The sequence below is a fragment of the Neomonachus schauinslandi genome, chromosome X (genome assembly GCF_002201575.2).
Source record: "Neomonachus schauinslandi chromosome X, ASM220157v2, whole genome shotgun sequence".
Lineage (NCBI taxonomy): Eukaryota > Metazoa > Chordata > Mammalia > Carnivora > Phocidae > Neomonachus > Neomonachus schauinslandi.
In genome coordinates this window covers 20,891,933-20,905,391 of record NC_058419.1, presented here as the reverse complement: position 1 = coordinate 20,905,391, position 13,459 = coordinate 20,891,933, and the positions used below count along the sequence as shown (strand labels likewise).

General features: G+C 48.6%; 1 protein-coding gene across 1 annotated transcript; it reads left to right on the top strand.

Moving 5' to 3' along the window:
• Positions 1 to 4,733: 4,733 nt before the first annotated feature.
• LOC110576062 (ubiquitin-conjugating enzyme E2 variant 1-like) lies at positions 4,734 to 5,072 on the top strand. The gene has a single exon (XM_044911924.1). The coding sequence runs from the start codon at positions 4,734 to 4,736 to the stop codon at positions 5,070 to 5,072; it is 339 nt and encodes a 112-aa protein (XP_044767859.1).
• Positions 5,073 to 13,459: the final 8,387 nt, after the last annotated feature.

Below are 13,459 nucleotides of genomic sequence, written 5' to 3'. Positions count from 1 at the left end.
GCTGGCCAGGCACCCCACAATATCAGCTTTAAATACATGACCCATATCAGCCCAGACAGATGGCCATACCATGACAGGCATGGAAGAACTGGGACTCACTGAAGGAGTGGCAGACCCACTTCTTTGTCTCACATTCATTCCAGAGTCCAGACTCAGCTGGCCAAAGGACAGGTGGAATCACTAGAATACTTTCCATTATCATCTTTTCTTTCTTTGGCAGCATGAGTAGACTTGAATTCAGGTAAATCAAATGCCTGTGTGAAACCACCTGCTGGGTATCTCCATTTGGATGTCCCACAGCCATCTTAAACTCAACACATCCCAAACCAAACTCTACCTCCATAAACCTCCTTCTCTTCCTGTGTTTTCAATGAATGGTGGCACCATCCCACCCTGGCAATCCTCATGTCCTTTCTCTCCTTAGGCAGGGCAAGGGGTGGCCCAGGGTTGGCTGGTGGTGTGCTTGGCATCAGCCAGTGAGCTAACACAAATGGCTTGGTGCAGGCAAGGGACCAACCTATGTGAAGTGGCCTTGGTTGAGATTTAGACTTAATCCAGTGATAATCTAGGAGATCTAGAATGCCAGGTTGGTCTGCTCTCTGAGGGTGGGCACAGAACATACTATTGAGGAACATAAGCCAGATGCCTTGCCCACCTACCCAGCCAGAAAGGCTTCATTTAAGATGTCCATGAAGACTTTCGATGACCCTATGTTGTTGTTGTTTTTTTAAATATAAGGTATTATTTGTTTCAGAGGTACAGGTCTGTGATTCAACAGTCTTCCACAGTTCACAGCGCTCACCATAGCACATACCCTCCCCAATGTCTATCACCCAGCCACCCCATCCCTCCCACCCCCTCCCACTCCAGCAACCCTCAGTTTGTTTCCTGAGATTAAGAATTCCTCATATCAGTGAGGTCATATGATACATGTCTGTCTCTGATTGACTTATTTTGCTTAGCATAATACCCTCCAGATCCATCCACGTCGTTGCAAATGGCAAGATCATTCCTTTTGATGGCTGCATAATATTCCATTGTATATGGCACTCTCCTGTGTAAATCATGTGTAATATGCCTCTGGTCAGATCTTGTAGAATTATGTCTCAGTTGCTCTCGGGGGTTGGCAAACTATGGCCCACCATCTGTTTTTGTAAATAAAGTTTATTGGAACACAGCCATGCTTATTTCTTTACATGTGGTCGATGGCTGCTTTTGCATGGCAAAAGCAGCGTTGAGTGGTTGCAACAGAGACCATATGGCCTGCAAAGTCTAACATATTTACTATCTGGTCCTTTACAGAAAAAGTTGCTGACCCCTGATCCAGACTGTGGTGGTATGAGCCTCCCATCCCTGGAGGCTGGGGCTCCTTAACAGAGCACCCACAAACCTGGAGGTTGGCCTTGATAGTAAGTACATATCATGTAGCATTTAACTTTTAGGAATTTATGTATATATACTCAGAACAAAAAAAGAGATTAAAAAATGATTCAGTGTAGGGATTTCAGTCTCCTACCACTCCATGAGCACATAGCTAAAAAGATCAGGACCTACATGGGGATCGTGAATCTGCTGTTCCCTCAGTCACCATCCCTATGTGCTTCTCCCTGTGTGAGCAGCTCACTGTGCTGGGTGTGATTCTAGTGTTTACTCTTCAACAAGCCATGTTGGGTCAACCAGGTAGACATTCAGAAGAAAATAGAGCTGGATCCAAAGCTTACATTTAAACAAGGCAAATGCCCCTCAATCAGGGACTGAGAAACTTCTCCCCTGCCCGAGGAGGCCGCTGGCAGGATGGTCGGGTTGCACACCTTGTGGGACTCAGAGACTTCAAGGAATTTGGGTATCATGGAGCTGGTCTGCAGCAGGTGGAGCCCTTGGCTGGACAGAAGGCACCCACCTTGGGCTTCTCAAATGTGTATCTCTCAGAGCCAGCCAGGAAATGGGGCTAAAGCAGGTGGTCTAGGATGGAGCAGGCTAGCGGCTCACATAAGGTGAAGCCTCAGGAGCGTATCTTGCCCTAAGCAGACCACACCCTGTCAGGCCAGGCGGTCAGGCAAACTGTTGTTCGTTAGTTACCGAAAGATGGCTGGGGCGCTGCACAACTTAATGACCATGACGGTGGGTCACCTCAATCGCCCAACCCGCCCTGATCCACAGAACCTCCAGAGGTCCTCATTTTGGAAGATGAAGCAATTCCTGTTTGAAGTCGACAACCGGAGACTCTAAGGGGAACAGAAAGGGAGAAAGTCGGAGGTACTTTGGACCCAAGCTGGTGTCAATATCCTTGCGGGGGCTCAATCTCAGACCCTGAGAAGTATTAATTACAACAAACAACGAAGCACTTTATGTATATTAACTCCTGAACCTGGGTGAGCCCCCTATGAGGGGAATATTACTATTATTCCCATTTTACAGATGAGGCACATAATAAATTGTAGATTTCTCCAAAGTCATAGGCCCAGGAAAATAGGGTCCAGGGACCCCAGGGGCCACAACAAAGGCTGATGGCTAAAACGTGCTAAGGGGGAATGCCATTCCTTGGGGATGGTTCACCATCTCTAGTCAGATGGTGCAGGAGACAACAGCAGTGGGTCAGTGATCACCTCAGCCTCAGCAACACAGCCTGGGGTGTCCCCAGGCCCTCATGGCAAGTTCCTGGAGTCAGAGGGCAAGGGAGGGAGCTACATTTCCTGAGTCAGTCTCCTTAGAAGATCTTTTCAATTGCTCCAGACCAGCCTTGTGCTACAGCCCGCAGGGTCATCTGAGGCCTGATGTCTCTCAGCTCCCCAACTTGGGGGCATAAACTGGTGGCTCTGGCCCCGCACTCACAGGCTCTGGCGTGGAGGGCAGAGAAGGTGGGGCACTTGGTAGTTCTTTCTGACTGGCTGTAACCCCAGAGAGGGTGGTGGCACGCTGGAGAGTGGCCAGGCCCACTGTCTGGCTTGCAACACGCCCACCATGGGAACCCAATTGTAAGACCCACTCTGCCCCTCTAGTTTTCTGGGTGGGAATGTCCACAAGCGGGTGTGGGAGGGACATCCAACACAGCTACTTTTAGATAGATACCAGGCTTGTAGCTACCAAATATGGAAGGCTGGGAATTTTGAAGACTATGACCAGTTCAACCTGGGGCCCGGTTTCCTGAGTCCAGCCAAGGACAGAGACCTCAAGGCCTAGTTGTTCAGTTCTTTGGGTGCCATCTTGGGCCATCTCTCTACCAGCAGGTCCACCAAACAGATGCGTTGCTCAGATTCATAAGAGCTGAGGAGTGTCACGGACAGATGGCCACCAGCAGAAGCAGGACCCGTGTGCCCTGCCAGGGGAGAGAGAGGAATGTGAAGCTCTCCCAGGGGTCTGCAAACCGGTCTCCCGTCTTACCTTGGCCTGCAGTGTGCTACGGGACCACTAAGCGGCACTGTTGGGTCACAGGAAGCTCTGAGAAACCAGGCCATCTTCTAGCCCCAGCCTTCTGGGGGTGAGAAAGCCCCTAGGGGAACCCTGTGGTGTTCTGGGAATGTTTGGGATTTCCCTCCCTGTCAGGAAGGATCTGTTCTAGTCAGTCATAGAGGCCTGGCCTGGGCACCTCATGCTAGCTGTTGCCAAGAGTGATGCAGAGAGACAAAGAACAGAGGCCTAACGTGGCCCTAGCTTGATTCCAGGCACCAGACCCTGGCCAATTAGCTGGACCAAGCAAGGGGTAAGACCAAAATGCAGAAGCAAGCAGGTGTGGAACCGAAAGGAGCCAGACAGGAGGCTGGCCAGAGCAGGGGAGGACAGGGGTTTGGAGGCTGTCTTGGCTGCTGGGTTCAGAGGTTCTCTGGGATGTTTTAGGAAGGAAGTATGTGTTAATTGGGGTGAGGTGCTGATAGAAGACCCAACACAGAACAAACAGCCCAAACAGGAGATTGGTTGTTATGTTTGACACCTCCCTCTCACTTTTCCTCATCCACGTCATCCCCAAGTTCTTTCATTTCTATCTCCTATTACCCTTTGAATTTTTCCACTTCTATCCAACTTTACTACCTCTGTCCTAGTCCAAGCCTCCATCATCTCTCCTTGATGGCTCTAAGCTAAGGTTGCCAGATAAGATGTGGGATGCCCAGTTAAATTTGAATTTTGAGTGCATAAAGAATAAATTTTAGTATAGCCCATACAATATTTGGGATAGACTTACACTAAAACTTGTTGTCTATCTGAAATGCCAATTTCAGTGGGCATCCTGTTTTCTTTTGTTTCTACATCTGGCAACCCTCCCAAGAGCCTCCCCAGCCTTACACTTCTACAACCCATTCTCTACAAAGCAGCCAGAATAAACTCGCAAAAATTCAAATCTAACAATGTCACTACCCTGCTCAAAGCCTTTCAAGGATTCCTGATCACTTAGGGATCAGGTCGAAGCCTTCCGTGTGGCACGCAAGGCCCTCTGAGGCCTGACCACCAGCCAGCTCTTAACTTCGTCTCCTGCTGGCCCTCCAAATGCACACTACGGCTGCAGCAAATGAAACATTCTGTAGTCCTTACATGTGACCCCATGCCTTCACATATACCCATCTCTGTCCAGAAGGCCTTTCCCTCAGCCACCTAAAGAACTCAAAGTCAGTCAGCAAACTCAACCCCCACCTCTTCTCGCCAAGCTCTTCCTGCCATGTCCCCTGCCTCCCCTAAGCCAAGCAGTCCCTCTTTGTGCCACATAACGACCCTGAACAGAGCACTTATTTAAATGCATCAAGATGGTTTCCAGCGACAGCGACGCAAGATGGCAGCGATGGGCAAGATGGCAGCCACCACGGGCTTGGACAATTTATGAAAACCGAATATACAGCCTTAAAATAGAATGTGGACCTAAATACCCAGAAGGACCTCTCTTTGTAAGATTTGTAACAAAAATTAATATGAATGGAGTTAATAGTTCTAATGGAGTGGTGGACCCAAGAGCCATATCAGTGCTAGCAAAATGGCAGAATTCATATAGCATCAAAGTTGCCCTGCAAGAGGTCCGGCGCCTAACGATGTCTAAAGAAAACATGAAACTCCCTCAGCCGCCCGAAGGACAGTGTTACAGCAATTAATCAAAAAGAGAAACCACAGGCCCTCCCCCCCCCATTCGATTAAAGCATTTTCCACAGTAGTACATTTTCTAGTTACATCTTGTAGACCTCAAAGTACTGGAAAGGAAGCTCCCATTCAAAGGCAATTTATCTTAAGATACTGTAAACGATACTAATTTTTTGTCCATTTGAAATATAAAAGTTGTGCTATAAAAAATAAATAAATAAATGCATCAAGATGATCTCTTGGTGTGTCTATCTGCCCCACTAGACTACAGCACCCTGCAAGGAGGGGTCTCTGTACTATCCATATTTGTACCCACAGTGTACGGCACAGCGCTTGGCCCAGAGTGGGGCACTCAATAAATGCGTGAGGCACGAATGAATGGTTGAATGAATGAACCTAAGTGATTCTAAATCTCCTGAAATCTTGATGGACCACTGGCAGTGACAGCAGTGACAGAAGGGGACACCAGGGGGCAGAATTACCTTAGTTTTGTTTGGCTTGTTGGGGAGTGGTACAGAAAGCTGCCTCCTTGGCGCTTCCCCCTCCCCCTTTTCCCCTGTGGGAAAGCCGGTCTGTTCTGGGCCTGCCCAGCTCAGTCAGAGTTGGCTGCCCTGCTAGCTCCAGATCCCTAGATCCTCAGTACCCAAGCCTAGAATATCTTCGTGGACCTGAAAGGTTCTGCGAATCCCAGGGAAACCCTGGGCCCGGCCCAGGCCCCGTGGCAGCTGCAAACAGGACTGGGATGAAGGTGAGGCGGGTGAGGTGCCTAGGGTGCAGAATTTAGGGAGGCGCTCACCCACTGCAGGGCCCAGGCAAGTGCAGAGTCAGCATCTGACAGTGAGCGCCTCCTGACAATTCGTGCCCTGGGCGCCTCACCTGCCTCGCCCCGGCCCTGGCCCTGGGCACAGCACTGAAAACTGAGACCTTGTTCTCCATCCCGCTGCCAGGCCAGCCTGACCCCAGAGGGGCCACAAGGAGGCAGGGGCTGCAGGAGCTCTTTGAAGGCAGGTCTGATGGATGGCAGGTACTCAGGGATAGTGTTCCACGCTGTGTAACTGGTTCATCGTAGTCTTAACTCGAGGGGCTACAGACGTACAATGATTTTCTTTTTCTTCAGTCACTATCCCCAACTTGGGAGGGGTCTGGAGGCTTCAAAATTCCCTGAGGTGGGAGAAGCTATTCAGAAGCTATTCAGTCACTACTTCTTCCAACCAAGCCCCCTGCCCTCATGCCTTACACACTTATACACCCCTGCTGCTCCCAGGGTCCCCTCGCCCAGTGGCCAGTCCTCTTGGGTAGTATAAGGTAAAACAGCTCAAACCTCACTACCTTCTGAGGCAACCACTTGACCTGAGGAAAGTGCCATGAGTCTGCCATGCAAGCAGATGTCCCACCAGGAATGAGATGCCATTCTCCTCTCCTCACTGGCCCCCCAATCTTAATGGCTTTCTCTTGGAACCCCCTTAGCTGGTTGGGGGTGGGCAGGAGGGAGAAGCTACAGCACCAGTCCAAAGTTTCCTGATCCCAATGATGCCCCCCTTTCTGCTTACATAGACGGGGAGGGGAGGGGATTGGGAGCAGTGGAGTGGTGGCCCCCCACTGCTGGAAGTCCCTTAGCAGTTCTCATCTGACATTTGACCTCAGCTTTAGGCCCTAGTAACCCATCCTAGGCCTACAGGAGAAGTCCCACTCACATCCTGCTGAAAGTCAACTGCATAACTCTGCATGCCTCGGCTCCGGCTCCCAAGGATCAGAGATAAAATGAGGGCCTTTATTGACCCCAGCTATTTTCAACTGGGCAGAAATGAGGCTTAGAACACCATCGTGCCAGGGGAGGAGGAAGGGATTAGCTGGTGCCCAATTTGCAAGTGAGAGGCGCCTTGGGGTAGCAAAAAGAGCAACTGGTCGTCATTCATTGGATGCGGCCTTGCGCAACTCATGGACCTATCCCAGCCTCTGTCTCTTCATCTGTAGACTGAGGATAACACAGATGTCTCAGGAATGTAGTAAAGATCCGATGACACCAAGTATGTAGAAGCCCTATATAAACTGTAAAGTGCAGGTCAAAAGAGAAAGGCTAATTATTAACCAGTTAGAAGAAACTGTCCCTACCCTCAAGAGCTTATGGGGATTGGGGAGCAATTCAAAACATATGGTAAATGGAGGCTGAGCTGTCAGGAGCAGGAGAGAGTACTGGTTATAGCAGGGGTCTTTGAATCTGATAGGTCTGGGTTCCAGCTTTGCCCCGTACGAGCTATGGGACTTTGGGTAGATTGCTTCCCCTCTCTGAACCTTGGTTTCCTTGGGTGTAAAGTAGGGATGATAACACCTCCCTCGGGATGTAGGAGGATCAGATGAGATACCACACAAGAAATATGAGCTACTGGAGGGCTTTGTACGTCGTGGTATACAATCGATGTTGGTTATAGTTATTATTAAAAGATCAGCAGGCATGACAGTGGGAAGGGGGAGTCAGGGAAGTTTTCATGGGAAAGATCAGGCTTGAACTTGGCTTTGAAAAAGGAGAATTTGGGAGGTCAGATGGGAGAAATGTCTTGCCAGGCATTAAAAAAAAAAAAAAAAAAAAAAAAAGCCAAGGCCCCAAAGTTCACTTCCATCCTTTCTCATGGATGGTTTGCAGAGATGGTCATACGGGTAGCCCAGACCAAGAGGGGCATACCAGTGAGAAGTCACAGGGACCCTGGAGGAGTGAAATGACCCTCTTGCTCCCGATGAGATTCAAATCCCCTCACGGGCAGAGGAGGGATCACCCTGGGCCAAGCTGTGTAGTCTGCCTCCAGTTTGTGACCCAGCATGGCCCTGAGACCCCGGGCCTGTCCCTTTTCCTGAGAAATCAGTCCTTAAGAAAGTGTCTCCTCCTGGGGTACCTGGGTGGCTCAGTCGTTAAGCGTCTGCCTTCGGCTCAGGTCATGATCCCAGGGTCCTGGGATCGAGTCCCGCATGGGGCTCCTTGCTCAGCAGGGAGCCTGCTTCTCCGAGACCTCTGCCTGCTGCTCCCCCTGCTTGTGTTCCCTCTCTCGCTGTCTCTCTCTCTGTCAAATAAATAAAATCTTAAAAAAAGAAGTGCCTCCTCCTTTTTTTCATGAAGATGGTGCCAAAGGCAAAGAAGGAAGCCCCAGCCCCTCCCAAAGCCAAAGCCAAAGCATTGAAGGCCAAGAAAGTGGTGCTGAAAGGCGTCCACAGTCACACACACACAAAAAATCCACACATCAGCTACCTTCTAACGGCCCAAGACACTGTGTCTCTGAAGGCAGCCCAAATATCCTCGAAAGAGCACCCCGAGGAGAAACAAGCCTGACCACTATGCCATCATCAAGTTCCTCCAACTACCGAGTCAGCCATGAAGAAAATAGAAGACAGCACCACACTTGTGTTCACTGTGGGTGTCAAGGCCAACAAGCACCCCCTCAAACAGGCTGGGAAGAAGCTCTATGACACTGATGTGGCCAACGTCAACACCACGATCAGGCCTGATGGAGAGAAGAAGGCATGTGTTTGCCTCCTAACTGTGATACTTTGGATGTTGCCAACAGAATTGGGATTGTCTAAACTGAGTCCAGCTGGCTAAATCTAAATATAAATTTTTTCACCACACACACAAAAAGAGAAAGTGCCCCCAGGTTGTCACAGGACAAATGACTGAGCCCTTGAAGGGAACTGGTATGCATTTCAGTGGAGGCTTCCTGGAGACCATGCCTTATCTCTCACGTTTCCCAGCTGCTTGGTAGCTGGGGCTCTTGCTTTCTTACATGAAACCACAATGGATTCCTTGAGCCATTTACATCTTCATTGTGGCCTGAATCCCAGGACCCAGGAAGCACAGTTTGCATTTGTCTGAATACCCAGGACTCACTGGTGCTGGTGGCACTCATCTGCTTTGGCCCTACGGTGTTTGGACGAACAGGATATATATATCATGTCCTTTTCTCTGCCACCGTGCATTGGTCAGGATTGGCTAGTAGTAACGCTGTAGTAACACAGAAACCCTGAAATCTTGGTGGTTTAACACAGGAAAGGCTTCTTGTTCACACAACAAGCTGAGCTCTCTGGAACATGTGATCTTTGAGATCGCCATAGCAGGGAGGAGAGAGATGAAGAAGCATGTGTCTAAGTCAGGTTGGGCTGCCATGACAAAATGCTGCAGATGTGGGGGCTTAAACAACAGAAATGTATTTTCTCATAGTTCTGGATGCCAGGAAGGCCAAGATCAAGGTGCTGGCCAGTTCAGTTCCTGGTGAGACTCTCTTCCTAGCTTGCAGACTGCCACCTTCTCACGGGCATCCTCACATGGCAGGGAGACAGGGAGAGGAAGGGAGAGACAGAGACAGAGAGATCACTTTCATGACCTCATTTGATCTTAATTACTTCCTTAACACAAATACAGCCACACCGGAGGACTGGAGGTTAGGGCCTCTTAACTACCTCAGCCCAGAAATGGTGCACACTACTTCTGATGACCCTCCCGCCTTGGTCAGAAATAGTCACGTGGCTCAAACTTAACTGTAAGGGAGGCTGGGAAATGTGGGGGAGCGTATGTATTTGTTGAGCACGATCTTTGCCACACACTCTCTTCTGGGCTGAGCTTTGCTGGAAAAGGAAAGTCTTAATGGTCAGAAGAATAGCTCTGAGATATAAGGAGGAAAAACACACGGCTGGGACTGTCTACCACGTAGGTTCAAAGAACCAAGACCTGGAACCTGATTCTGAATAGAATTTTCGGGGGTGGGCGGGGGAGGGTAGGAAGCTTGTCCCTGTGTTTGGTATGTTTTGAGCTTTACTATGTCCTACCCAGGATGTAAACAAAATGTTTCATCACAGATATATCAATAGATGCTCAGGAAGTTCCAATGAACTGCACAGAGACCAAGCTTTTGATTCAACTTCTAAAAATTGATATATTGAATGTCCCTCCACCAAGCTCTGTTTCTTAATTTTTTAAAAAATCATTTAGGGGGCCCCTAGGTGGCTCAGTTGGTTAAGCATCCAACTCATGATCTCAGTTCAGGTCTTGATCTCAGGGTCGTGAGTTCAAGCCTCACGTTGGGCTCCACGCCCAGCATGGAGGCTACTTACAATTTTTTTAAAAAAATCATTTTCCACTAATGTCAATAAGAGAAAGGCTAACAATGTGCAGCCAAGTCAGAGTCTTCAGAAACCTGCTTTAATGACTAGATAAGCCTGCTCTGTGAGCTACACAGCCATGGTTGATTTTTAATTTGCTGGAGAGTGTGTTCTTTTAAACGGATAAGCTCTGCTTCATTTGGTGGCATTTGGGAGACAGTATAACAAACCTACCACCTCATAGCCTGACCTCTGTGTGGACTAGTTCAAAGTTTGAATTGATGAAGTCCAAAATAGACAGGCTTTGCTGTTCTGAAATGTCCATAACCATGGTGGGGAAATGCATGACTGGGTGGCCACATCTTTCCTTTTTTCCAATAGACTCTGGATGATTGCGCAATATGTTTTGACAGGTTGTTTTAGGGAAAGCTCTTGGTCATCTGGCTTCTCTTATTGCAGCTTATGCCCGAGCCTGCCTCACCCCTCTGCCTGATGACCCAGGCATGCTGGCCCCCATTGGGTTCCAATAGACCCCAAGCCCTTTGCTGCCTCAGGGCTTTTGTGCTTGCTGTTTCCGCTGCCTGGAATGTTCTCCCAGATTTTTGCAGTCTGCTTCCTTCCCACCTTTCAGGTCTCTGCTCAAATGCCACCACCTCACAGAGGTCTTACTAGTCGTTTAAAGTAAAAGCCTCCCCTCTTCTCCCCCAGCCACCCACATACATATACTCTTTATCATCACCCAATATATTTCTTTGGTAACAATGGTCACAATCTGTACCTATCTGTTTCAATTACTTGCTTATGAATGACTTGGAAGTGATTTCTGAGGGATGGACCTAGTAGACTGAATTTCCTCAGGGAAAATAGGGACTGAGGTCTCTATATCCTCTGTACCCCCCCCCCCATAGAGGGAGGGGCACTGCTGACTTGTATTTATGAATATTTGAGTCCTAAAGTAGCAGAAGAGTTACCAAAGCCCTGGGTGAAAGTCGCATGAGCGTCAACTGAACACCTACTGTGTATAAGTTTAGTACTCACTGTGTTCTAGGGCTCTAGAAAGTCATGGTCCCTGCCTGACTTCATGGAGCTTGCAGTTCTTATGGAAGACAGACAAATCAAGTAATTACACCAGTCCTACTCATCATCACCATCATCTTCAATATCCTGATAGCAGTAGTAACAGCTAACGTTTACGTTGTGCTTACATATTTTGTTCTGGACATGGTGGGGGCGGGATATAGATCCTCTCCTAGAAATACTCACCATCTAGAAATAACAATACAAATAATAAGTGACACATAGTTCCAAGTACCTTACATCTAGTAACTCATTTAAACTTCACAGTGGCCCCATGCAACAGGCACCATAATTATTCCCATTTTTACAAACAAGGACACTGAGGCTCAGAGAGGTCAAGTAAGTTGCTCGAGGTCACCCAGCCTTTGAGTGCAAAATGAGCTATTATTAGTCACTAACCGGGGAATTCCCATGTTTCTGTTGTGGTTGTTGTTGACCCAGGTTGCTTAGGAAGTGCTACATCAACCCCAACTGCAGTTTAGATCCTGTCTGCTGATAGTCATGGTAAACAAACAATGCTGTAGGAGACCTGTATGTGTGCCCAGAGCACTTCTGAATTTTCTCATTGATTTTGTATGCGATTGAATAGCTTTGAACCTCAGTCACTGAGGCCCTTCCTCAAGAGTGACCGTTGCAGTAACCCATCTTGGCAGGGAAGTCGTGTTTATAAGAGTTTTTCTTTGTTCTAAGTTAGGATCTCACACCGGCCAGTTGAATGGCTGTGCTCCCAAATGCCATGCCTTCCCCTCAGGGATGGCTGAGAATGCATGACAATGGAAATATCATCACGTTTTATATAGTGCTCAAAAAGAACTGAAATCAGTGAATTCATTCATTCAACAAATTCTTCTCAAGGACTATTCATGGTGTTGGGGCACAGCAGTGAGCAAAACAGCCAACCCTTTCCCCTCCCCTGCCTCTGTGGTCCATACCATGTGACAGACAGCAAAGAAGAAGAATAAGTAAAAAATATCATTTGATGATAAATGCTACTGGAGAAAAAGAAAGCATAGAGGGGGGATGGGTGCAATTCTAAAGAGGGTGGCTGAGGGAGTCCTCACTGAGAAAGTGACCAGTGAACAAAGACCTGAGAGAAATGGGGCAATTCCTATTTCCTGGAGACTAGCCCGAGGCCCTGGGCATCATCGGGGCTTGCCAAGGCCTCAGAGATGGATCTCCTTTTTTTTTTTTAATTTATTTATTTCAGAGACAGAGAGAGTGCAGTGGGAAGAGGAAGAGGGAGAGAGAATCCTCAAGCAGACTCCAAGATAAGCAGGAGCTCAATACGGGGCTCGATCCCAGGACCCTGAGATGGGGACCCGAGCTGAAATCATTTGTCGGATGCTTAACCAACTCAGCCACCCAGGCGTCCCTGGATCTCCTCTTTTCAAGTCTGTTCCTGTGATCTGCAGGTGTTGGGGTGTGCTTGGCATAAGCAGCTCAGACCAAGGGCACCCACCCGCCCACCCTGCCAGGGCTTCAGAAGCTGTTATGCTGAAATAACCTTGCCCCCATGCCCCTCCTGCCACTGAAGGGGTAGGTGGACCACCCCAAGAGGCTCCCCAAAGTCTCAAAGGGGCAACCCCCTTCCCTAGCATTTTATTGGTTCCCTGCTGAGAACCTCAGCTGCTGTCTGTCCTTTTGGCTTTATACTTTCAGTGTGAAGGCAGCCCTGGGATAGGCCCTCCCTTCCCCTCCCACAAACCCTCAGCAGCCTGTGTTCCACAGAATCACTTCCCTGCTGGGGGTTGTAACATTTGCACTGAAGAGATATTGTCAAAGCCTAGGATGTGTGTGCGTGTGTGTGCATTGCAAGGGGGGGGATGCGTCCCAGAACCCTCATATTTCATCAATTCATGGCTTTTGCTTCAGCATGGGACTAATGAGGTCATAGATGTGGATTCTGGTTTGTTTCATTGGACAGTATAACATGGAATTATGAGCATGAGTCTAGCATCAGATGGACTTGAACTTGAGTACTAGTCCAACCATGTACTTGTTCTATGACCTCAGACAAGTCACTTTGAACCTGGCTGAGCATGCATTTTCTCATTTGTAAAATGGGGATAAAAAAGCAACACCTTCTTCATAGGATTGTCAGGACGAAATGAGATCATCTTTGTGAGGTGCCTAGCACAGTGCCTGGTACATAGCGGGTGGGCTGTAAACGGCAGCTGTTATTACTGTTAATTAGCGAGGCCTTGCTGAGCACACGCTGTACACCAGGCACTGTGCTAGGCGC